The sequence below is a fragment of the Orbicella faveolata genome, unplaced genomic scaffold (genome assembly GCF_042242905.1).
Source record: "Orbicella faveolata isolate gen_17 unplaced genomic scaffold, um_ofav_v1 contig_24, whole genome shotgun sequence".
Taxonomy (NCBI): Eukaryota; Metazoa; Cnidaria; class Anthozoa; order Scleractinia; family Merulinidae; genus Orbicella; species Orbicella faveolata.
In genome coordinates, this window is record NW_028301552.1 from 12,573,174 (window position 1) to 12,598,275 (window position 25,102).

At 37.1% G+C, this 25,102-nt stretch overlaps 1 protein-coding gene across 1 annotated transcript; it reads left to right on the forward strand.

Moving 5' to 3' along the window:
• The first annotated feature begins 298 nt into the window (after positions 1–298).
• Positions 299–18,347, forward strand: LOC110059177 (uncharacterized). Its single transcript, XM_089292605.1, has 5 exons — positions 299–354; positions 10,538–11,309; positions 13,150–13,248; positions 13,583–14,088; positions 17,999–18,347. Exons 2-5 carry the CDS (start codon positions 10,589–10,591, stop codon positions 18,242–18,244), a joined length of 1,572 nt encoding a protein of 523 aa, XP_089148731.1. The 5' UTR covers positions 299–354; positions 10,538–10,588; the 3' UTR covers positions 18,245–18,347.
• Positions 18,348–25,102: the final 6,755 nt, after the last annotated feature.

The following is a 25,102-nucleotide window of genomic DNA, read 5'->3' on the forward strand; positions in this document are numbered from 1 at the left end:
TTTACATCTGTATATAAGCCTTACGCGGAATATTTTTTCTTATCCCTGATGATGTCGTAGATCGGCGAAAGCTTGGATTTTTAAAAGATTTTAATATCAATTTTACAGTAGTACAAGGCCTCAATTGAACTTTTGTCAGTTTCAGTTAAAACGCCACTGAAAAGCAACATCCAACGATTAACGGATGAAATGCTAATTAATGGCATGTGCCACCCCTCAGTTGTCTCCAGGTGGAAACTTAGCAACGTCAGATCAGTTTGAGACGAAATAAAATTCATAACCACGATCCTGACTGTTACATAAATTTTCTGCAGCTTTTGATTTTCTGAGTTGAGGCCAAAAAGAAGAATAAAGGTAGGTAGCAAGAATTTACTGATCTAAATATTGCCGCCAAAAAGCCCGAATCCAGGCGAAAACCAATTGGCTATGTGTTTGCGAAAACGTTCAGATATGTTTTCAAGTAAAAACAACGTAAGAATTACGATGTAAAAAGAGGTTCACTAAGTACGTGTAGTATTTTCCTTTGACTTGGGTCTGGTAAACGTAATACATTTAAGTAGATTTGACAACATTTTGTTTCGGCATTTGCAATAACCAGCTGGTATTGCTCTGGATTGATGTTCATATGTATGTTTCAATTCGGAAATGCAGCGTTATATTACAATGTTTGCTCTTCCCTGAGCCTTGAATATCGAGACTGAGAAGAAGAAAGACATGGAATTACCAAAACGTCTCGTTTCGAATTTAATAAACACTTCTGCTTTGAAAACACAATGCCTTCAAGTGTTGGTTGCGTTACAATAATCAGAATAAATTCAGAACCTTCATATTTTAACGAGAAAAACGAGCCTCGTTCATCCCATCTTAAACGTAACTAGAACTATCATTGTGCTTGTAAATTTGAGACCTCGACCGCTTTTGGAGTTGAAGAAAAGGCTACAAGGGATATTAAGGGTGTGTATCTAAGGCTGTGTATCTAAGTCAGTGGAACGCTCCCAAATTATGCACACAACAAGCGCACATTACCATTTGAAACTAAAAAGGAACATCAGGTTATATAAACGAAACCTTCAAAGGAGACTAATCCACAGTATTTGGGTGTCTTTCGGCACAGATTGTAGCAGTACATTGCAATGTTGTCAACTAAAAGTACCTAAGTAGGGGCGGTTAGCAGAGGCGGGACTGAGTAAACCCGAAAAAAATTGAAGCGACGAAAGTTTTCAAGTAACGCGGGAAGCAAGAATGATCCTGTATACTTTAATTCATGGATGATCAAGTAGGCGAAATCAAAATTAGGATGAGAAAATGGACATTTTGTCATTCTGAGTAACTTTACGTAGGTGTGAATTCAATTACTTTGTGAAATAAAAACACGGTGAGAGAAAAGAACCGACAAAAATGCGAAAATTCAAAATAAGTTTTATACACTAAATATTATCAAGGTTAGAGAACGAATCCCCCACATTGGCCTTACACCCAAGGTAACCCTTTTAAGTTATTTTTAGCTCGTCCGGGCATCGCGTTACGTGCATGTTTTCGCGGAAGATTTGTTTATGTTTCGTTTCCTTTTAAAGAGAAAGAGAACCTCCGACGCTGTGCGGATGTCTTCTTTGATATTCAGTGAAATATTGGCTTTTGTATTTCACGTTCTCTAGTCGTATTCCACTCGCGCTTGTTGGATACATAAACAATAGTCTCCATTTGGCCCGGGAATAGACCATTTTTACAATTGTCCGTTCAGTAACCTGGGATTTAAATGACAAAGAGGCTGGAGGTGACCTTGTTTTGATACAGACCTCACTGCTGTTGTTATGTAAATCAAGTTGTTTTAATTAATGCTAAATAGTTTGCATTTAAATGAAAAAAGCAGAGAGGTCTGTTTCACAGCAAGGTCACTTAAAATCACAGGCCACGGGTAACTGAGCACAAAACTGTAAAATGGCCTATATACTAGGATAATTTCCCGAGAGCGTAGGTCGAAGAAAACTCTAAGCTTCGAGGAACAGATAATGTCTAAGGACAAATATTTAAGCATATGTTCGAGGCAAATGCAGTGTATTGTGTTTATTATCCTTCAAATATTTTTCGCATCTCGCGCAGTTTTGAAAATTGGGAAATATCACTTGGATATTCCCCAGCTTTAACCGGGGAATATTCGGTCACGTGACGTGTTTAGACCAATCGCGCGCAAGCGAAAATGTTTGATGGATTATAACACTCGGATATTCCCCAGCTTTAGCTGGGTATATTCAATCACGTAACGCGCTTAGACTCTGACCAATCGCGCGCAAGCGTAAATATTCTATGGATTATAAGAGATGATTATAGCCAGCTCGTTGCTGCGCGCCTCGTTGTCTATCTATTTTTGCGCCACGTTAGGACCACGCGGACAAAGTAGATTTTTGCAAGGGCTATTGGAATCCACAAAGAAAAATGGAGGTAGCCTTGCATTTTTTCGAGATAATTAGCCTTTAATCTCAACAAAAATGCTGAAATCAGTATTTTTCTGGAAAAAAAAGGAAAGGATATTTCTTCACAGATTTCCATAGAATTCGCCTTTACATACAGAAAAGCAAACACATTTATAAAGAACTTGAACCTGCATGGTAAATGGTACCATAAAAACCATTTTTGGTATGTTTTTAATATCAAAATCGTTGTAACCGACAGCACTTTTATAGTCTCGATCTGACAGCCTTTGTCTGGTTCAGGTAAAATACAGCCTAAATACCTTTTTCTCACCGCCAGAAACTAGTCACTCATTGAATAGGCTTGCCACTTTCATTTCATATCATAAAATGTTGGGGTAAACCACGCGTTTTTTAAAGTTATTGATCGTTTTTGAAAACTGTTACGGTGTCCGTTACATTTTTTCCTGTCACCTCCCAAGTAAGTAAAACATTTGCGTATCTCGCACTTGCTTTGCGAGTGAACTACGCCATCTGCAGGTTCATGTTTACAGTTGGATCTCTGTATAATTTTGGACGGAAAACAGCTAGTTTTCAGCTGGAAGACGTTAACAGTTAGCGATATGCTGTTATTATGGTCTTCCTGGTTTAAGTGCAGGTTCATTAAACTTGATTTGGTCACTGTAGGAAAAATTTGCTTTCATTTCAGTCGTGTACTTGGTAGCGTAGTAGATTGCGTCAATGTCAACCCAGCGCGCGCGTGGCGCTTAAACTATGCCTTGCGTGATGCGTAGAACGTGTACACACGAACAAAAGTAGTCACCGTCCTTAATGTAATCCCGAACTATCTTGGAAACAGACAGAGAAACACTCTTGAGTGCACGCGATGAAAGAGTGTCCCAGTTATGTACGGTAGTATGGAGATGGGGTGTCTGGGTCACCATTTATTCAAACCTTACAGCAGCACTTAAATGGATTTTCACACCCCTCAGGGGCACTTTTTGGAATGGGGTGTCTGGGCCATCATTTTCAAAGCCCTCAGTGGCACTTTAAATAAGTTTTCAAGCCCCGCCAACTCTTACCTAGAATTCATCCACGCTGTTCGACCATCTTTAAGAGGAATACCATAATCTTAATTTTCTAAACTACCGTCAAACCTTGGTTTTCTTGAAGGTTTCTTCCAGAAAGATATTACTGAAAAAAAAAAACGGTTTTTGTATTAAAAGCATCTTTGGCTATCTTTCCAGAATAATAATCTTTGAGCATTTGCTCTGTTTGACGAAATAATGTTTCACTTATTTTTTGACCAGTTTTTACAGCTGCCTTTATTGGACCAACAGCATCACCAATACCTTGACCTCTTGTATTTGATTTCACATACCTAGTTTTTGTTATTCCACATTCAGAACAAATACATTTCATTAATGATCGACCATTTTTGTCTCTTGTCAAACGTTCATTTCCTGGAACACATTCAGTTTGCATTCTTTGTTTGACACAATAAGTTTTCATATATTGGTATATTAGATTAAATATCTTTTCTCAAACTCTTCTTTATTCATTTTATGCTTCATTGTGAGTTTGTGTTTGACTATATATACTATCAAATAATATTCTTGACAATAAGGACAAAACCATCGTACAACTTCCATATATTATGTTTTTATTATTTTTTCAGCAACTACTTTTTGATTCTCTTCAGCTGATTTATCCCTCTCATAATCCTTGAAATCAAAATCACAATGATGTCTGTCAGAATATCTGTGAAAAGCACAAAATACCCTTCCACATCTGCATTTACCAATGATTTGGTATTTATATTTGCAATTTTTGACGTTGCATTTCACCATAAATATTACCTATATATCTTTACCAAAAGAACAAACGTTTTATGTTCTTCCACCACTTTACCTTTTTGAAAGCGATAACCACGGGATATTTTTCCCTCTCACCACACCAAACAATATGTTTTTCCCACTCAGCTCTTTTGTGGGAATTAGTTCTGGTTTTTCTTTTTTCTTCATACATTTGTAAATTTCAACATAATCGCTGCACTTTGCGATTTCATTTTTTGTTTCCATATAAACATAAAATATATAAAAAATAAAAATCTAAACTATACATATTAATGGACAAAGAATATTCTCAAGAAACGACAAGCACAGAATCAGTTTATGATGATTCACAAAACTCAATCTCAAGTTGGGATTCACGAAGCTCAAGCTCAAGTTGGGACTCACAATCTTCGGGTGAAGTATGGTCGCCAACTGAATCAGATTTTGATTCTTCGCAGTCATCAGACAGTTGTTAAAAATACTGTAACCTAATTGTATAAATGAGTCGTAATCCAGAAATACACGCTGAAATGATCACAATGGAATACGTAGAATGCCCATTTTGCGATCTACACTTGCAACAACCGTCAACAAAACACATTCCTTGCTGCAACAAACAAAACATGATAAATAATGAAGGTATGAATGCTTGCCAAAGTTGTGGTACGGTTAATAGCTATTACGTATCAAAAGATAACATTAATTTCTATGAAAATAAATACAAGATTGTGAAGAAATCAATCTATGAGAGAAAATATCATTTGGAAAACACAATTATTGATATATCTAATAAATACAAATTACATATATCAAGTCATGACAGAATGAAAATACACAAGATTTTCAAAGAAATTAATAAAATACTCCAACAAATTAATGGTAATCGCAAAAGAATGATTAACATTAACTTTGTTATAAAAGAAGATATTTGAAATGTTGAAGATACCGTGTGACCATATCAAAATCACGAAATCACGAACTACGTTAGATTTTTATGAGCAACATTGGTCTCATATCCAATCATTAATCGGTAATAAAATAAAATCTATTGTTGAATGGACATTTTATTGTATTTGTCTTCAAATTTGTCTGATAATGGACACATATCAATGATTATGTCATCGAGAACTTTGACATAGTCGAGAAATTCTTTATCATTGAATTCCAATCCTCTCAAAAATGACCGTAAATCTGTCAATATATCTTCGTATGTTGTGCATGCAAATTTACACATCTCTATTTTTCTTTCGAAATTTTTAGCTTCTGAAAATGCTTTCAAAATGAGACCAGCACCTGATATTGTCCCAAGAACAATGGGATTCAATGTTACACCACCCGCAATTGTCCCTGTTACTACTAATGAAACAGATCCAATATTACACGCAAGTTCTACCTTTTTGAGATATTTGTAAGTCATTTTGAAAAGCCAATATTTTTTTATGATAGTGTTTGTACAAAGCTTTCAATACTGATAAATCAGATTCTGTTAAATTTGGATCGATTAATATGATAGAAATTGAATATAGTCTTCGGTGTTTTCATATATATGGTTTAGATATTATTCAACCGAAATATGTACCTTTCGTTTTTTCATATTCCATTATCTTATTGAATTCTGTACCACCAATGTCATGAGAATTATAAGAGAAACCAACTTTTAATACAGAATAATAGAATTCAAATTTAAAAGTTTTGTTCAGATCGTTGTTTTTATTTATGTAATTGAAAACACATACATTAGTTCCATCACCGTATGTAAATTTGAAACTGTTTTGATTTTTCACAATCCAAAACATAACTTGTTTGTTGTAGTATTTATTTTCAATATTGATTCTGATTCTTCCTGAATTGAAAATGTTCCACGAATTTGTAATATACGCACATTCTCCAGCGGATGATTAAATATTGAGTACGATAAATCAGTATTACCACCATTTGTTTTATGAATGATATTAACAAATTCCAATATTTTTTTTATTAGTAAAATCAATCACAAAGTATATTGTATAATGAGCATTTGTTTCAAGATTTGATGCAAGTGTGGCACTAAATTCAATCAATCCATTCGTATTACTTAAATCGGATTTTGTTTTTGTGGTTGTCAGAGTTAACATACCAACTGATGATATTGTAGAATCATCATTTTTGTATTTGATTTGTGATGGGATTAAAAAATCAGCATATTCTTCAAACCAAATCCCATTATACTCTTTTTTTTAGCCATGTGGCGTTTTGTAGTTTTCTGTTGAGTGCATTGATTTCATTTTGCATTTGTTGTTTGGCTGCATTTATATCCAATCTCAACGTTTTCAGAGTATCACTTTCACTTTTGTTGCGTTGTTTAAGATTCACAGCATCTTCATCAGTACCTTCTAAAACACCTTTTATCTTATTATTTTTTACGTCGATACCATCATGATGTTCAAATTCAACTTCTGTACTGAATGTCATTTTACCATTTTTAAAAGCATGCGGATTATCAAAACATCTGAAGCTATCTGAGTCTACATCATTCTGTTTCCCCTCCATTCCATAAACAATCAAATGGCCATGCCCCTGGGCAGGGCTGCTTGCAGTGCCCTGACATCTCATGTCAACGTAGATGTATTCGGGAGGAGTTATGTCCCACTTATGCCAGTGAATGACGGATCGGCTGTTTTGGGGAAACAGCTTGGTTGAGTTTTGGCCGATATTCAATGAAGTGGAAACAACAGACACTGTCACCTGATCCATAACTGGCGAGAAAAATTCAATCACCAAAGTGTACTCACCTTGTGGAAGTTTGTACATGTTGAAACTCAGCCGGGATGAATACTCATTGTTCAACCCCCTTCCCATTCTAAAACTGTAAGCTTTTTGTTTAAGTCATGAGGTGAATCTGGAAAGTCTTTGATGCCATCGACGATGATGTTGCTTTCACTTGTTGACTCATGTTAACAGATGTTGACTCTTGTTAACAGTAGGATGTCAGATATCAAATACAGATCGTGATATTCACCCATATTTTTCAGTTTGAATTTCTTCCAAATACTTTGAGCATGAGAATAGTCTTCATCTGTTCTATGTTCATCATCCAGAATGCTGTAAAATTCTTCTTTAGTTGGCAGTTCTGTTTTATTGAATTTTTCGAAACTATCCATGAAATCATAAGGATGCGTACCTTTTTGAGACATTAAATCTAATTTTTTTCCTCGAAGCTTTTCTGATGTATATTTCAATGATTCTTTTGGAAGGTTGCTGACTAGCTTATCAAGACTTGAACTCATAAATTGGAAACTGTCAAGAAACGTCTGATAATTACCCAACATGAAAGCCATATGTTTTTCCATATTATTGGGTATTGCATTTATGTTCATTTGCTGCTCTTCTCATTTTTTTTGTTCTTATATGTGTGATTTTTAGCTATTTGACCAATCTGTTGCATGATAAAGTGACTGTCATAACCTCTCAGATTGTGGAATATTACTGGAATCTTATCAGTTAGTTGGAAATTAAGGTTGCAATCTTGATGAGCCGAACCTCTGTACTTACCAGTGATATGACAATGGTCTCTAACACGTGGTACTTATTAGCTTCCTTGAAATTTTCTTCATCTTTATCCGTCATTTTTAATGGCTTGTTGAAGTTATTTTTTATGATATTTTTACGATAATTCACTTCATATAACATTTTTTCTAAGAATTTATAAACAGCATTTTCGCCTCTATACGCTTGTACTGGTTTAGTGAATTAGTCATCATAACAACAAACGACTTTATGACCAAAAATACAGTCTTTGTGATTTTGATAAGCTTCAGTAAACGATTTATCATCATTGGGATGACAACCTTTCACTTTTTCTGTGATGGCTTCAAAATCAGCATAAATAACGAATGGTACAGGTAACTGTTTGTGGTGATTTTGGAATAAAATTCTTTCACCTTTATCAGGCATTTTTATGGCTTGTTGACCATTAATAACCATACATTCAGTCTTATGTTTACTGAGAATCTTGTCTGAACTGAAACATTGTAGGCAGTACATGCAGAAATGTTTTCTCTCTTACGAATTTTGTACCGTGGATAAATAGAGATTATCTATCTATCTATCTATCTATCTATCTATCTATCTGTCTGTCTGTCTGTCTGTCTGTCTGTCTATCTATCTATCTACCTATCTATCTGTCTGTCTATTTATCTATCTATCTATCTATCTATCTATCTGTCTGTCTGTCTGTCTGTCTGCCTATCTATCTATCTATCTATCTATCTATCTATCTTTGTTATTCGTTTGATGGTACATGAATCTATTGAAATGTTTAATCAACACATAATGTTTATTTTCATCTCCTGTTATCAACAAAAGATTCATACAATTATCGAACTTTTCTTTTAAACGTAAATAGGGAATGGTTGTTTTCCTTCATATCCAAATACGTTGATGTTGATTTTATTCTGTTTTTCTATTTTATTGTATTGTTCCACATCAACTGGAAATTCAATGTTAGAATAATCTAATGTATTAATGAATGCTTTGTCCGACTTCTCAATCCTTTCTGGATGTACTGATTGTGGGTTCAAATGCCTTATATGACACCATCTGAAGCATTTATCATCTTTGTTTTTCATGTTTACCAAACCCTTCTTGGGGTTTCTCAATTCTCTTGGAAGTTGTATATATGATGAACCCTTCATAGGATTGTACTTGACTATATTCAAATAATGTTTATCAACTGATTCTATAACCCATCCTGATCCTTCTGATAACCATTGTGCAATCTTTTTAATCATCTGTTCTAATGCTAATTTTAATAATTCTTCAATTTCAGTATCATTTGTACATTGTTTAAGTTTTACTGTTGAAATAAGCTCTTTTGTATAATGTATTTTTATCTTTGGGTTTTTAAAAGTTATTTTTAACGTTTCAACCAGTTTTAGTCCTTTCATTTCGTTTAATATACGTTTGAGATAAGTTTCAATCCATTTATTAGTGCTGTTTAACTGCCTTAATGGGTATTTTTGATTTTTAATACCAACTTCATAAGACTTAACAGCATTTTTAAGAGCCTTGTCAAGTTTTGTTATTTTAGTCCTGGGTGCTGGAACAGGCTTATAATCATCTCTAAATTGAGGTGGTGGTGCCGTAACAGGAAGATCTCTAAATTGAGGCGGCGGCTGTATTATTTTATTTCCATACTCCGTGACTGATTGTTTTACATTTTTTCTTGGTTTCAGGATTGACTTAATTTCTTTTTTCAGTAGCAACTCAATTAGCTGCTGTTTTGATAATTTACTAAGACTATTTCTATCCATACTATTAGAGTACATTATTTTTTCACCCTCCGTAATAATATATGGCGGTTTCTCTTTAAGTGTCTTTCGCTTTTCATCCCCCATAGTAATGTATGTCGGTTCCTCTGTAAGTGTCTGTCGAAAAATGATTTTCAGGCCTCTCAGAGACAACAGGGTAAAAAATGGTCTTGATTTTAAAATTAAGAGGCAAAATAAGGTTTTAAACACACCGCCGTGCACAAAAAATTCTCACCACTTTAAGATTAAGAGGTAAATTTTAAAAAGTGCGGCTGAGGGGTGTGAAAATCCATTTAAGTACTGCTGTGAGGTTTGAATGAATGGTGGCCCAGATACTACATCTCACGCTACTTGTACGCTACTTTAGAAGCTGCGAAAGCAAAGCCTGAGAAGCTTCAATGAAATGCCAACCCATGACCGTTGTTATACCGGTGGGTTCTCTGTTAACTAAGCTATCCACATGCAGTCACGTCTTGCAAAAAACAAAAAACAAAACAAAACAAAAAAAGAATTGAAAATAAATATACAGGTCTAAACAAAACCATAACACGCAAACAATTCTCTTGATACTTTTGAATTAAATTATGTTTGCGGCATGCTCTATTATTCTGATGCCAAAAATGTAGTTCAGTGTTTTCTGATTCTGCTATTAACATTGGGAGTTGGAGTACTAGGCATCGGGCTTGAAAAAAGCAATTTTCTGCATGTGCGTCTGCCAGTGTATCTGTCAGTGTGTCTGTCTGTCTATTGCCGGTTGAAAATACATGCAACCAGTGTGAAGCACTGGGGCAAGACGTGCACAAGATTCACGAATGCTTTTGGTTCTACTTGCATGGCTGAGAAACTGGAATGAGTCTCGAGACAATCATTAAAAATAGAAATGCAACACCTGAGCAAAAGCCAACCTCCTTTAATGTTCAAGTAAATAGCGTTCAAAAGTGTTCACCTTAGTTCTTATAATCCCAATCAGTTCTTTCCATTCTCTTCCATTTTCTCCATGATCTAGTTAAAGACAGTGTCATCAAGTACTCAGCTCCCCACGAAACGCAACAGAACAATGCTGGGTATTACGCGGTACTTCTGGTTTACCATTTGCCTTGGTGCAGTACTTGCCCTCTGCTTGCTGTTTTTCATGGACACGATGAACAATGGTTCAATGAAGAGTGTATATAAAAGGCGTCGTCAATCAGAAAAGTCGGTAATTTCAAAGAGGCTGCGAGACTTCCGACACGAGTGGCTTCGTCAGCGCCGTGCACGCGTAGACTGGAACAACATTTTTGAGCCTTGTGTCGAGAATATGGTCTGGGGATTAGTGAAAGATCATTGGGGCAAAAGCAATAGAAGCAACGCTGCGACAAGTGAGATCATATTCAAAGACATCAGGCCAGCGGGAGAGTTCAGCAAGATTTTCATCCAGTCAAAAACCTCAGACAATCGCACGAAGTTGATTGGTGGAGACACCTGGAGGGTTTACGTACGCGGCCCGGCAAGCATTGCGGCCACTGTTTTCGATCACAATAATGGAACTTACGAGGCTCTATTTCTCATCATGGAGCCTGGTGTCTATCAGCTGATTGTTTACCTTGATTACAGTCTTTGTGATGGCTTCAAAGACCCACCTCGTGATTGGTTCATTATAGGTGACGCTCAGGGCACCCACCAGAAAGATGGAGTTCTGGGTCCTTTAGACGAATATTTGGTGAAACAGCCATTCAACAATGGACAACCTGCCTTAACAATAAATGTAATTAAGGCCCAACTTAAAGGCTCGCTTTCTGGTAAGAAGGTATCTGTTTGATTGTATATTTGTTTGATGTCATGTCATGAATGCAGTATGAAGTGATAAAGAGTTTCAGTAATAATTTATCAAATTTCAAATGCTGAAACATGCTGCAGACTATTTCAGACCACCTGAACATTATGGTCCGCGCAATGATCTAGCTATTAAATAATATCATTGTTATTTCTATGAGGTGATAGTTGACGAGGCCTTGTTTAAGTAGATTTCTGACTGAAACTCCCTTAGATAATGATTCCATGGCCAGTTATTAACATACACATCAGGTATTATTAAACTTCATTTTTTTTTTATTAAACTTCATGCTTTAGCGAAATTACAGGCGAATTGAAATGTCATTTGAAGCTTGCAGCTGCACGGGAGCTGGCATCAATTCATTTGATTTTTTTTTAATCTTACGTACGAAATTTCCTTCATTTTGATCTTCTTGGAAACTGAATTATTTAGTTATGTTTCTGAATCCTCCTTCGATTCTTCGGGAAACAAGAAAACGTCGCCACTTGTAAGCGAGCTCCAACTGCTGCAAACTAAATAAACAATAACTATTATTCGGCTCGAAAATTTACTCGATGTTTGTTTGCGAACATAACCTGTTGAATGACACCACGAAAGAGAAACATCAAAACATCAAAACAATTCAGTTTGTGAGTAAATCGTGTCAACTCCTCTTCAACAAGCTCGGCAACGCCTAATCCAGCCATCCACATCACCATCCGCTGCTAACTACCCAGAGTTTTAATACTTAAATATACCATTGATAATAGTTATCACCTCATAGAAATCGATAAACACGTAGCACAGCGTGATGGGTGACTATGGAAGTTCGGAGCCTAGCGGTGACTCGAGACTCTTCTTCCGTTTCTTCTTCATTGTATTTTCTTTTTCTGGCAAGAAATCACTTACCGAAAGGTAGCATTTGTCTTTCCCTTTCTTGTGTTTAAAAAATCGTCTGGAGCTTTTAATTATTCGTTTATATCGATTACTTTGGAACTCACATGCACAAGTCACGTAGGTTTGTGCAGGAAAAACCACGAAGACTTTCTCTGAATCGAATCGCAAAGGAAGAACCATAAGTATTTTCCTTACAATGGAAAAATTGTTTCATCTCCTACCTCTCGAAAATAACTAATTTGACACGGTGCAAGCGACTGTAAAACGCCCTTTACGGCGGATGTTCGAAACCGGGGAGGGGGGGACGTCTATATGAAAACGTCGGGGATGCTCGTCGTCTCGGGTACAAGTCAAGGACTCTGGTCTCACTTAGGGGGTTGATAATGAACAGTCACTATTTTTAGCTGTCAAAGTATCCTTTTGGGTGCACTCGAAGACTGAATAATGAATAAAACGCTCTCATTTAATTTATGTTTGTAGGCTTGATTTCCGCTGGTCTGTGGTATTACATGAGTCGGGTGTACAAGTGTGTGCGGGATCCTTTCTTGAACAGTGGCTAGTAATCGAACATATTCCATTTTAAGTGGTATATTTTAGGGGTCTAATGAAGCTCGAGCAACGCACACATTACTCTCCTTCAGGAGTTAAATTGAAATTTTTCGATGAGAATCCCTGACCTTTTCATATTGGAGTTTCTTCCCATGGGTTTCCAAATGTCTAACAGGAAGTGAAGGAGCGAAGGAGCGAAGGAGCGAAGGAGCGAAGGAGTGATGGAGTGAAGGAGTGATGGAGTGATGCAACCACTACAGCTTGGAAAATAATATTTTCCATTACGAATTTTGAAAACGAGTTCAACTGTGTTGTTTCAGTATAAGAGCTTTTGAAGAGTCAAAGGTTACCAATGAAGTAACTTGTTGTTTTTCATGCAGACAAACTTGAAGGACTTGTCTCCTGTTCGGAAACCTGCAAGTATTTATGGGATGGATTTGGTGAATGGAAAAATGACCAGTGGATGCCATATCTTAAAGGTTGGGAATAATTTATTAAAGTATTTCAATTCTTAATAAGGAGACGCAGCAAGGGTACATCGGGTAAAACCAGTAAGGGGTTTGTAAAAGTAACGACGACCATGTCGCTAACATCGGATTCAATTCAAAATATTCATAATGTCGCGAATCTCTTAAGCCAGTTGGTTTATCAGCTTTTAAATTATAAGTACACATAAGGAAATATGGGAGTATTAAATCATTCTAAGCTACTGCAGAATTTCACTCTTTCTCCGTTTTTTTCTACGGTTTTACACTTATTAACAGCACTTTTTTGTTTTCCTAACATGCTTTCTTTTTTTCCATTTATATAAAGCAAAGTCTTACAATTGGTCGATGCCGCAAAATTACACACAATCTGGAACGCTTTGGATCTACGGTGATTCACTGGGTCGTCGGCTATACAGGTCTGTCCAGACTCGATCTTTGTGTAAATTACTTTATCAAAAATGCGGAAACAGCTACATGTGGATCTACCATGCTCACAACAAAGGCTTGAACATTGCTCTGGAGAGTGATCTTGATTTTAGACCTGAAAAAGTCATTGGAATTATTGTGGACGTCCTACGCACGCCAGAAATGCAACAAGGGGAAAGCGTCTTGCTTTTAAACCTGAACCTACATTTTGTGGATAGGATCAATTTTACCGCTTATCAAAAGCTAATAGATGACTTGATACTGACTTTCAAGACAGAAGAACTCTCACAAGGTGAGAGAGTTCCAAAGTATAAAGCTAAGATCATTTGGAAGTCATCCACCGCCATTTGCAAGGAAAAGGTCTCGTCCTTAAATAAAACCAGTGGTCGCTTTTTTACTAGCCAGGTTTGTACTCTCTCGTTTGTAAGCTTTTAGGGCAGTTTTCAAGTGAGTGTCGTAAAACCAAACCAATGCAATCATTCTGGCCAGTCACAAATTACACAAACAATCCAGTGAACCAATCAAAACTCCAAGCAATATGGCCAGTGCCTATAAAATTTTAATTGACTAATCAGCTTTCAGCACGCGAGAGAAGCATGCTGTCCTGACGTATAAATGTATGTTTAAAGTGCACCTAACACCAAAATTTTTTTTTTCGCTAAAATAATAAAGCTTATTTTGTGGAGTAATTTGCCGCAAAAATTTTTCGATTTGGTTAAATCCTCGAATTTCTGTGCCCCTTCGAAACCGAGTTTCGAATGGTTCGCGACCGCGCATGGGGAATCTGGGGAGAGTTAAAGCTGTGACGTCAAATCGAGAACGAATGCTTCGGCTGTCCCAGTCAGGTCTTTTACTTTGTCCGAGTGTAGAAGCCTTTTTGCAGCAGAAGTTCTTTCGCTGGGACTCCGCAGTCGACCGATTTCTGTTTTTAATAACAATGTCTTCTAGTTCGTCTGATTCTGAAATGAGCTTTGACTCAGAAAACTCTGAAATTAATTATATCGCTGAAGAGAATGACCGCTCACGCTTATCAACATCGCAAACTGCATGGTCAAACGGTGACGACCGAGCTGATTTGTATGCTGAATACTCTGGCCAATGGAGAATGGACAGCCAAATACCAGGCGGTGGATGCTGGCAAAGAACTCGAACGAACTCTGATGGACAGACTCGAAGGCAATGATATGTAGAAGTCGAAGAGTGATAGTAGTAAGACTGTCATGAGCGCGTGGCGCGTCTTTACTATCTTCGCGTCTTCTTCGATCTCGCACTAATATACTTTCGTAATAATAGTCAAGTCCGTTCACTTTCTCAAATTATTTTAACTTCATGCGTTCAATGTAGATCAAAATGATCATCCCATGACAGTGTTTGTGTTCTTTACGTGCAAGTGTTGAAACTGTAGCGTCGCTTCCCTTCAAATCATCAACGAATGTTATTGCTGTTAAATGAGTTAGAAGGTTGTCAAGACTCAAAGAAGAGTGATCTTGCTCTTGAAGGTTTTAGCGCTGCTATCTTAAAGTGTGTTACTGAATATCCAGGAATTAAACCTGTATGCCTTCAGAAATGGAGTTTAAGATTAGCAGCGGGCAAATACAAAACTAAAGGGAAGCAAACCTATTATCAAACTGACAGCAAAGAGAGGTAATTCAGGCATGCACATGGCTGTATAAAATAGAAAAATGTTTCCGAATCCCTCTTTACATGCATGCACACAACATTTTACTTAACAGTGATTCTTCCAATTTACAAGTATAGTTGTGAAACGATCAGTTACATGTATAAACAAGTCATTGTAAAGTTCCTGAGTAAGAGGGGGGTAGCTAGGGGGTTTGTTATGTTATTGCAATCCTTGGTTGGTCAAGTGTGAATTACGATTAGTGTACACCTGTTTAGTCCTGTATCACTGTTACAAACATGCTTTAGTGATCCTCGAACAATACTGTTACTTTTTGTGATTTCTTCATTGAGCTTTGTTTTTAGGTATCCTGCCCTATCCTCGCCCCCCCCCCCCCCTCACCATAAGATACCCACTGCTAGAAAACTTTTTTCCATTAATTGTTTTTAGTTACGAAGTGTTCCCTACTAAGAGTTCTCAAGTTCTCGAAAAATCTTTGCGGCAGATTACTCCACAAAATAAGCTTTACTATTTTAGCGAAAAAAATTTTGAGGTTAGGTGCACTTTAATGCAAAGCTATTAAAGTCGGGCCAGTTTTCTTGCTGGAAACGGCTTTGAATATTTACAAAGAGAGATTTAAATGCCAGCAACCACACCAAATTTTAGGAAAAACAATGAGACTTTTGGCTTAGAAGTTTTAAAGGGAATCTTAAAAGTTTCAAAGCATAACCAAACAGTGTGTTTGGTTTTCATTTTATCAGTGGTAATTTATGACGTCATTCACGAGGTCAGAGTTCTTAATATGGAGTCTACAGAAGATTTTTCATTAGAGCTGTACATGTTCATCTGAAAAATTAATTATAAACGATTAGAAGCACATTTCTCTAGACTTACGCAATGTTGTATTTTAATAACATCCAAGCGCACAATGACGTCATAAGTTCCCATTATGCTTTGCAAAAATATTGAAACATGGCGGTGCGCAGAAAATGGTAGAAGCGAAATTATCGACTTCAAATCGCTGAAGCAAGTTAATATGAACACTGTTTTATATTTAACAGATCTTTAACAGCACTACAAGAGCATTTGAAGAAGAAACGCTTTAATGCTAAAGAGATCCTAACCGTCGCGTTACATCATACAACTGACTAAGGACGCATAAATTACGACATACTTATTCATGCTCTTATTCACTCATGCACATTCTTGTACACTTTATACATAAATTAGCACATTATCACAAACACCAGCTTGTAATTTGGAACAAAGCTGTTTTTTAGCCAAAATTTCTTTTTAAATTTGGCAGCAAACTTTTTGCCAAACTTTTTCTAGCGAGTCCGACAACTCCAGCTCGCTCGCCAAGTGTCACCAGGTTGAATACTGAGTTGTGAAGAGGTAAACAAACGTTATTGTCTCGTTTCGATAGGACAGTTCAGTTTTGCTTACCGCTTGTATTGCGGGCGCGGCTGCCTTGTGCAATTAGGGAGCTTAAGCAACTACGACGGCGACGCCGAAGACGACGTCTAGTCAAAAATGAATTTATATTTTACTAGGCAGCTGCCTAGATTTGTTCAGTACGCCAATGGCTCTTAAAACGTGCTCAGGTTAAATGTGTAATGCCAGCGTTCAATTCCAAATGGAAACACGAAAAATTAGCCGTCCACGTTCGCGTTCCTTCGACTACACAGAACTTGGTCATTTCACGTTCTTGTTACTCGGGCTTCCGTCGCCCTAGTCATAAAATGCAAGTGTTTTGGTCGCCAAAAGGTGGGTCATGGTCCCAGGCGTTCCATGCGTAGACCATGGAAACTGGGGACGAGAAACGCGACATTGCTCGCTCTTCGTGACAGAATGCGGTATTTTGCGAAGAAAGTTTTGGCAAGAATCGCGCCTTATACGTTCATCTCACATGCAAAGATGTCGATCGTTTTCGGAAAGGGTCGGTCCACGAATTATATTGCTTGAAAGCCAGCCAGGTAAGCGAAGGCCAAGCTCGAAACGTTCTCGTGAGATAACAACTGAGCCGATTGCGGTATGAGTTCAAACTACGAAAACACTGACAAAAAATAGGCCGTCAATGACGGTGTGTGCCTACTGCTGTTATTATTTAGAACATTGCAGTAAAGCAAATCATATTGCAATAAAGCGAGCTAAATACGAAAACGGTTTTGGACTCGTAGCTCATTAAAAACATGCGACTTGTTTCTTGCACCGCGCAAAATATGTCGATCTTCAAAGTTGTAAAGATAAGACTTGTAAAGTGCGACTTGAGATTTTCAAGTGCACTTGAGTCAAGTGCTTACTTGAAACTAACTTAGCTTCTTTTGTGACGTAAGTACTATTTGCTAATAAGAATAAGGTGGTTTAGGGTTAAACAAAATGAATTTAAAACACCATGCATTATTTCATATTTGAAGGGAATGGGTTTTTTCTGACAAAGAGGAGAATATCAATGGCTCGAAAAGCAGGAGGAAATCGAAAGCATCTATGTCAACTCGCTATATCCTACATCAATAAACGAAATTTCCGCTCCGATATACTGTGTTTGGGTGTATAAAGATTAGTTTGAAAAAAAGGTTGTATAATCGTTTCAGCGTGAATAGAATACAACGATAGATTACCTCTTATTTAACACTAAAGAGAGGCAATACATCTGTTAGAACCTCAATAAAACATTTTTGCGTTCTCTCCTTTTAGAGGGTTGCCCTCTTCAATGCCTACTCTATGTCAGCCATGTGCAAAGCAGGATTTGATGTCATAGACGTGTATTCATTGACCGATTCGTATCCACTTCGGTGCCGAGACCATGTTCATTACAGGAAAGGCGTTTTTGACATGACGGAGACAATGCTTGAGCAGTACAAAGTACACTATAACAAGAAGCTCGACGAAAATGAAAAACATGGTAAAATAAAACAATGTGTAAGTGCAGAACACTTCTGAAAGCGTAAGTGGAATACAGTTGAAAGGTATGTTTGTAAAGACTGGCAGTAAACAGTTTCGCTGAAGTGTTAGTGCAGGTTACGGAATAAAACTGTAAAAACCACACCCTAGTCCAACGTTTTTATTTCTTAAACTTGTCGACCTCGCGGTCAGGAAATTACATATTGCCACGTAACTATGAATACAATGAAAACTGTGTGGGGTGGGGTAAGAATTTACCTCATACAGAAATAAGGTTTTGGAAAATTCAAAGTTAGTGGGAGATAAATTTAAAGAGGTAGAGAAAAGATGATAGCGTTTTCCTATGCGAAAGTAGTCAATCGATCTTCATCGAGGAATCTGACTCCAAGTGACTTCTAAGCACCTTTTAATTTCTCAACATTGAAAAAGGCTTAAATTAGTCTTAAAAGTCGTTATTAATGATATTTTTATTGGTGGCGAAGTTTTTTGCAGCGGCATTGTTGCACAAGACTAAATTTCATTCAGCTGAACCTCAGCAATCAAAGCTCTTTACTTAAGAATTTGCGTTACGTTTAGATAAAGATTTTTTTACTGCAGTCTCTAGGAGTTCGTTCGTAGCTTTTGTGGTAAACGCATTCGAAGAGAAATGGACAACTTGGCAGTTGTAACTCAACCTTGAGATGGTGCAACCTCGTGGAATCTCGTTTTCATGTCTAGTGAGACTTGAAAAAGAGACAGATGGCAAACACCTGGCCACGCGATACAACTGTCGCGCATGCCTAGATTAGTATGCTGTTTCGTTTCGCTGTATTTCTTTGTATGAACTAAAATAGGCCCTTTGCAGCTGGGGTCACGTGACCAATTTTTCCTAGAAAATTTGTATATTATGGGCTATAACTTAAAAAATGCCAGAAATGGAAAGAGCGCATCGAAAATACCAAAATGGCCAAGTTTGAACCAAAATGGCAGAAATGGAAAGAGCGCATCGAAAATACCAAAATGGCCAAGTGAACCAGAGACTAGGTCTTTTGCGTAGGATTAAGCACTTGTTGCCGTATAATGCACGCCTTCTTTATTACAATAGCCTTGTTCTTCCAATCTTTGATTATCCTGATTTGGTATGGGGCGATAAGGATAACGCTGTTTTAATGAACAACCTGTAGGTGTTGCAAAACAAGGCGGCAAAACTTGTTCTAAATGAACCATTGTATTCTTCTGCAACCGATGCTCTCAGTCAGCTTGGCTGATTAAATTTAAATCAACGCAGGCACTTCCATCGCTGCTTGTATGTTTATAAATGTGTGAATGGAATTACATCTCACAAATTGGAATTATCTAGAAATAGCGATGTCCATAGATATAACACTCGCTCCAAAGATCATCTTAGACTTCCAACAGTAAAACGGAACTGGGGTAAACAGAGAACTTGTTATCATGCCTTTAAAGACTGGAATGCCTTGGACAGTGACTTGAAGAACTCTGACACCATATGTCAGTTTAAAAGTAATTTTTTTAAATCTACTAGTCTATAATTTACTTTTGTATTTTTAATATATTTTTTAATTTGTGTATTTATTTTTTAATAATTTAATGTTATTTTGGATCGGGACCTTTCTGTAGATCACCTACGGGTGAGAAAGCTTCCCGTTAAAATATCATTAAATGTTTGAGGCCCCTAGAATTAAAGAGAAAGTTTGTATGACAGTTTGGATTTTCGGAAAATTTAGAGGGTTTGTATGGAAAATGTTGCTGGAGAGCAAGGTCTTGCTCTCCAACAACGTTTTCCATACAAATCTTCTTATTGTTTTAAAAATTTAGACCGTCATAAAATCTTATTCTTCAATGATGGGAGCCTCAAACTTGGCCATTTTGATATCTTCGACATGCTTTTTTCATTTCTGGCATTCGTTAAGTTATAGCCCATAATTTTATGAAAAGTAGGTCACGTGATGGCTTAGCTGCAAAGGGCCTATTGAAATAGAACTTTGATTTCCGTTATGCAATCCGGTTTAAAAACAAACTTTGTTCAAAACACATAACACCTTGCTGAAATCTCGAGTATAGTTTCTTTTCACAATTCATTAAATATTAGTTTTGTGCGCATAATTACGTTAATTCAATACAAAATAAAGAAACAACAACCAGCCATACAGTTAGTTTTACTCAGTATTTCACGCTTTGATTTTTCTCGCAAGCGTAGCTTGTATCTAAAGTAACTAAGAAGTACTCAGAAAAACAGAAAGATAAATTCAAAACCATGGAACCTTTAACGAAAAAAAAAGAAATCGAACCATATTTATTCCATCTTAAACGTAACACGTGTTATAAATATATTTGGAAATTTAAGACCAGTTGACCGCATTTGACTTTCTTGTAAAAAGCTAGAGGGGATGTTAAGGGTGTGTATCCAAGTCAGAGGAATGCATCAAAAATATGCACATAAGAGATGGACGTTACCTGTCAAAAACGAATATCGGCTTAGACTCAATGAGACCTTTAAAAGAAACTATTCCGCAGAATTTTGGTGTATGCCTTCAGAGAATGTTACAAGATCTGAACGATGCATTGCAATGCTGCCAACTGAAAGTACTGATCTTTTCCACAAACTAAATAAGAAAATTAAACTTATATTTTAAATATTACCAAGTCTTCTTAACAGAACAAAGTATGATAATGCTTTCACAAACCACACGGTGCATGTAAAGTTCATATCTTATATCAAGTAACAAAATCATCCGTTGTCAGTTGTACAAGAATGTCACTTAAAAATGAGCAATAAGTAGTGTAACAATGGGTGATAAAAATAAGAATAATTAAGGTTAAAGGTGTTATCTTAATGTAATATTTTCACACTTTTTCCTGTTTCGCGCCTTCAGCCTTAATTAGTTTGCCGCCAAGCTACGGAAAGAATTAGATTTTCGCATGCTCGTGTTGTACGTGTGCGAAAAACAGCCCAAGCTAGAAATTTTGCAAGTTTTCTGCTCACTGACGCCATTAACTAGGATTGTCAACGACCAGATTGTCAAAATCGAGGCCATGAATTTATTTGCCTGTAATTTGGCCAATAAGCTGGACAGATTGGAGGTTGTCGAAGAAGGCAAATTCGATATGATTGTGTAAGCACCAGCGGAAAGAGCAATAGATGAGCGATTTCTACAATCGCTGAAGAAGGATGCTGAACAAATTAAACACACTCACGCACGATTTCGTTGCATAGTTGCTATATGTAAGCTGAAGATTTACCTGGCAAATTCTGCACACGTCATTTAAATTGTTTTCTTAGTTTGGCGACCTATTCTCGCCTTTTCCATACTTGAAATGTTTTTATATTCTACCATTCCCTTGCCGCGAGCTAGAGCAGGCGAGAAAAACAAGAAATAGGAGCCGCGGCGAAAATGATAGCGTCCTTACAGGCGTCAATCACGCAACTTGAAGTCCTATAGTAACAGATGAAATGCTAATTAATCACATGTGCCACCCCTCAGATGTCTTCATGTGGAAACTTAGCAAGGTTAGAGCAGTTTGAGACGAAGAAAAGCTCCTTACCCCGATTCTGACTGTTCCATAAATTTCCTGCAGATTTTGATTTCCTGAGTTGAGCTGAGGCCAAAAAGAAGATTTAAGGTAGGTAGCAAGAATTCACTGATGTAAATATTGCCGCCAAATGAAATTGCAGTCAATGTTGATACGAATAAGGTGCGCATTTATTCATCAAAAAGCACTTATTTAGAAATTCGCAGTTGACGGTTAGGCGCAGTTTTCAGAGTTAAACTCTCTGTCAGAGTATTTCATTTTCTTCCTCTTGGTAGCTTATTGTTTTACCTTTGGGAAGCCGTTTGTACAATTTGCACTCACAGAGAAAATAAATTCGTCATTTGCTTTTCTTTTAAGAGCCCACGTGACCACTTTTGGCCAATATAATAATATTAGCAATAATAATAATAAATAGATAACAGCAAGAAGTTCTCTACATTTCATGCTAGGAAAGCTCTACAAGCTGCTGCCATTTGAAAAACCGCCCCCCCCCCCCCCCTCAATAAAGTACAAAAAACTGAAAATAAATAAATATAAAGGTCTAAACAAAAGCATAACACGCAAACAGTTCTCTTGATACTTTTGAATTAAATTATGTTTGCGGCTTGCTCTATTATTCTGATGCCAAAAATGTAGTTCAGTGTTTTCTGATTCTGCTATTAACATTAAGAGTTGGAGTACTAGGCATTGGGCTTCAAAACTGAGCATTTTACTGTATGTGTGTCTGCCTGTGTGTCTGTCAGTGTGTTCTTTAATCTGTCTATCTGTTGCCGGTTGCAAGTACATGCAACCAGTGTGAAGCACACAAGATTCATGAGTGCTTTTGTTTCTAATTGCATGTTTGCACTGGAATGAGTCTGAAGACAAGCATTAAGACAGGAGGGAGGGGGCGTCTCCAAGCAAAACATCGGTTGAATCACCACTGCCAGTGTGACGTCACGTTTCGCTTGGATGAAATTCAAAATGGCGCCCAATGGGTGAAGTACAAGAGGTTGATAAAAATGCAGAATTTCGCTCCGATATTCTGCCCCATTTTCTTAGGTTCGTTAATATGTGGTTTATATTACATTGAGGAATCTTTATGTGGTACTTTTTGGTGGCCAAAATCATCAAAAGGTAGATAATTTGATCGAGAACATTCTGTCTTGAAGCCAGTTTGTCGAGCAAAACTGTTAGCTGGTTGACCTTTCGAGGACCACTGCATAGCGAAGCAGAGCCCTTTTGACCCAAGAATAGGAGGTTCGACAGAGGGTATACTTGGCTTCTTGTATGTGGAATTTCAGTTCTTCGGTGCTCGTGGTTCGTCTCATCAATCCCTTCAAAGTACAAAGAATGGCTGTGTGGAAAGAACAGCCATGTTTCAGATAGCCAGATTAGGTAAGTTTTCACCTTTGTCGTACTACAGTTTACATTTAGAGCAATATCCGTAATTTAGTTAATAGTTATGGCTTGATTAGTGATTCGGTTCTATTTTATTTTGATTTTACATGAGAAAGAGGAGTCTTAGTTTTCTTTTATATGCTTGGTCTGCAGCAAATATTATACCAAAAGACCATATTTTCTCTTGATTATACATAGTTGTGTTACATTAAAAACTCAGCTTTGTTCCTGGCCGGCGGCCTAAAATTTGTGACTAACTTTTCCCTGATTTTAGTTTGGAATTCGATATTTTAAAAATTGATAAATGCTGTTAATCCAATAGATCCATCAGAATCTATTGATTTGCAAGGTCATAATCAGCTAATAGTACCCATTTCTTCATGTAAAAGTTGTAGCCTACTGAAAAAAGGTTATTAAAGACACTTCTTGTTTTTTTGCAGGGAATGTCACTGGAAGGAATATATCATAATGCACAAATTTCCTTCCAGAATGTCACACTGGGCAGCACTTAGGGATTCTGATGAACATTTTCCCTTTGAAGGCTAATGCCCCCCCCCCCCCCATAAAGTTTCTAACTCACCTTAGTTTACATTTTTAAAAATTTCTTTATCATCTGTCAAGGCATGCATACGAGAGCTACGATTTGTTTCATGTTTAATCATGCTGTCAAATTTACAAGTTCCTGCTTCATTTTTTAACCCCCTTAAGCACTTTTCCACACTTCTAGTTAAACTCCCACTGATTATGACAGCCCAAGATATTTGCTTTAAAGGCACAGAGTCATACAAAGGCTTACCACAGCTTGATTGTCAGTACAAATCAATTGACAAGTTCAATTTGGAATTAATTTGAGATCCCAAATTTACGATAGTTTAAATTAATTGGGGTGAAGTCAAAAAGTCTGACTTTTCTGTTATATTAGCAACTAAAATAGATGTCACCAACCTTATTGATTCAAACACGATAATGAAGAAAAAGCTACGGTGGTGAAATTCAACCATTTTCCCACAAGGATAACTGAACATTGAGCTATGAAGACAAAAAACAGAGCAAAAGAGGGGAAATTCTCTAGAGCTAACATCAAGATTTTCAGCGCTGACTGCTATCACACTAACCACAAATAAAACCACTAACAATGGATCAGGCATGACATTTATGGCCCGGCAGGTATATTTTGCAGGGTGCAGGGTGCAGGTTGCAGGTTGAAATTTAATTATAACTGAAAAACCGCTGGCACTAAAAATAATTAATAATCTATATACTCGTCAGGGGTTCTTACATAAAGTAGTTCGCCTCTTTCACGTAGTGAAAACACGCTGTTATTAATATTTAGGCCTTCTTTGGCAATCTTCTAACTTGTTACGCCGTGTACAGAAACCAGAGACTTCGTACGCTTCCCAACATGTTTGTGATCGCACTTGGTTTGGGCGATGTTCTCATGTCCATCGAAAACACGATCGACCCGCTATAAGTACTTATCGATCGACACGCAGAGACTGGTGAAATCTCTTCAAAGCCATCTGGATGGCCGCTCCACAGATGTCTCCATCGATTCCAGATTTGGCTCGAGTCTCCCCTCAACAACAGAAGATTGCCATCACAAATGAAGCAAATAAATAAAGGAATGAAATAATATAAGATTTTAACCGACGGAATATACTAGCGCAAGCTCAGTGTGCTTTCATTTTGGTACTCACGGGGAAGAAACCAAATTCAGCAGATATTTCAGATGATATTTCAGATGTTTCTTCAAAAACAATAATTAATTACAGGCTTAAAATCATTGAAATATACTCTCCTCACATCGCTTCGGCCGGTTTGGCACTTAGGTGGAAGCCACCTTTCTGAGCGACTGTAAACAGCATCATGTAACAGTCACGGTAATTCCACCATCTGTACGTTCTTTCAAGTGCCAGCGGTTTTCCAGTTATAATTACATTTCAACCTGCAACCTGCACCCTGCACCCTGCAAAATATACCTGC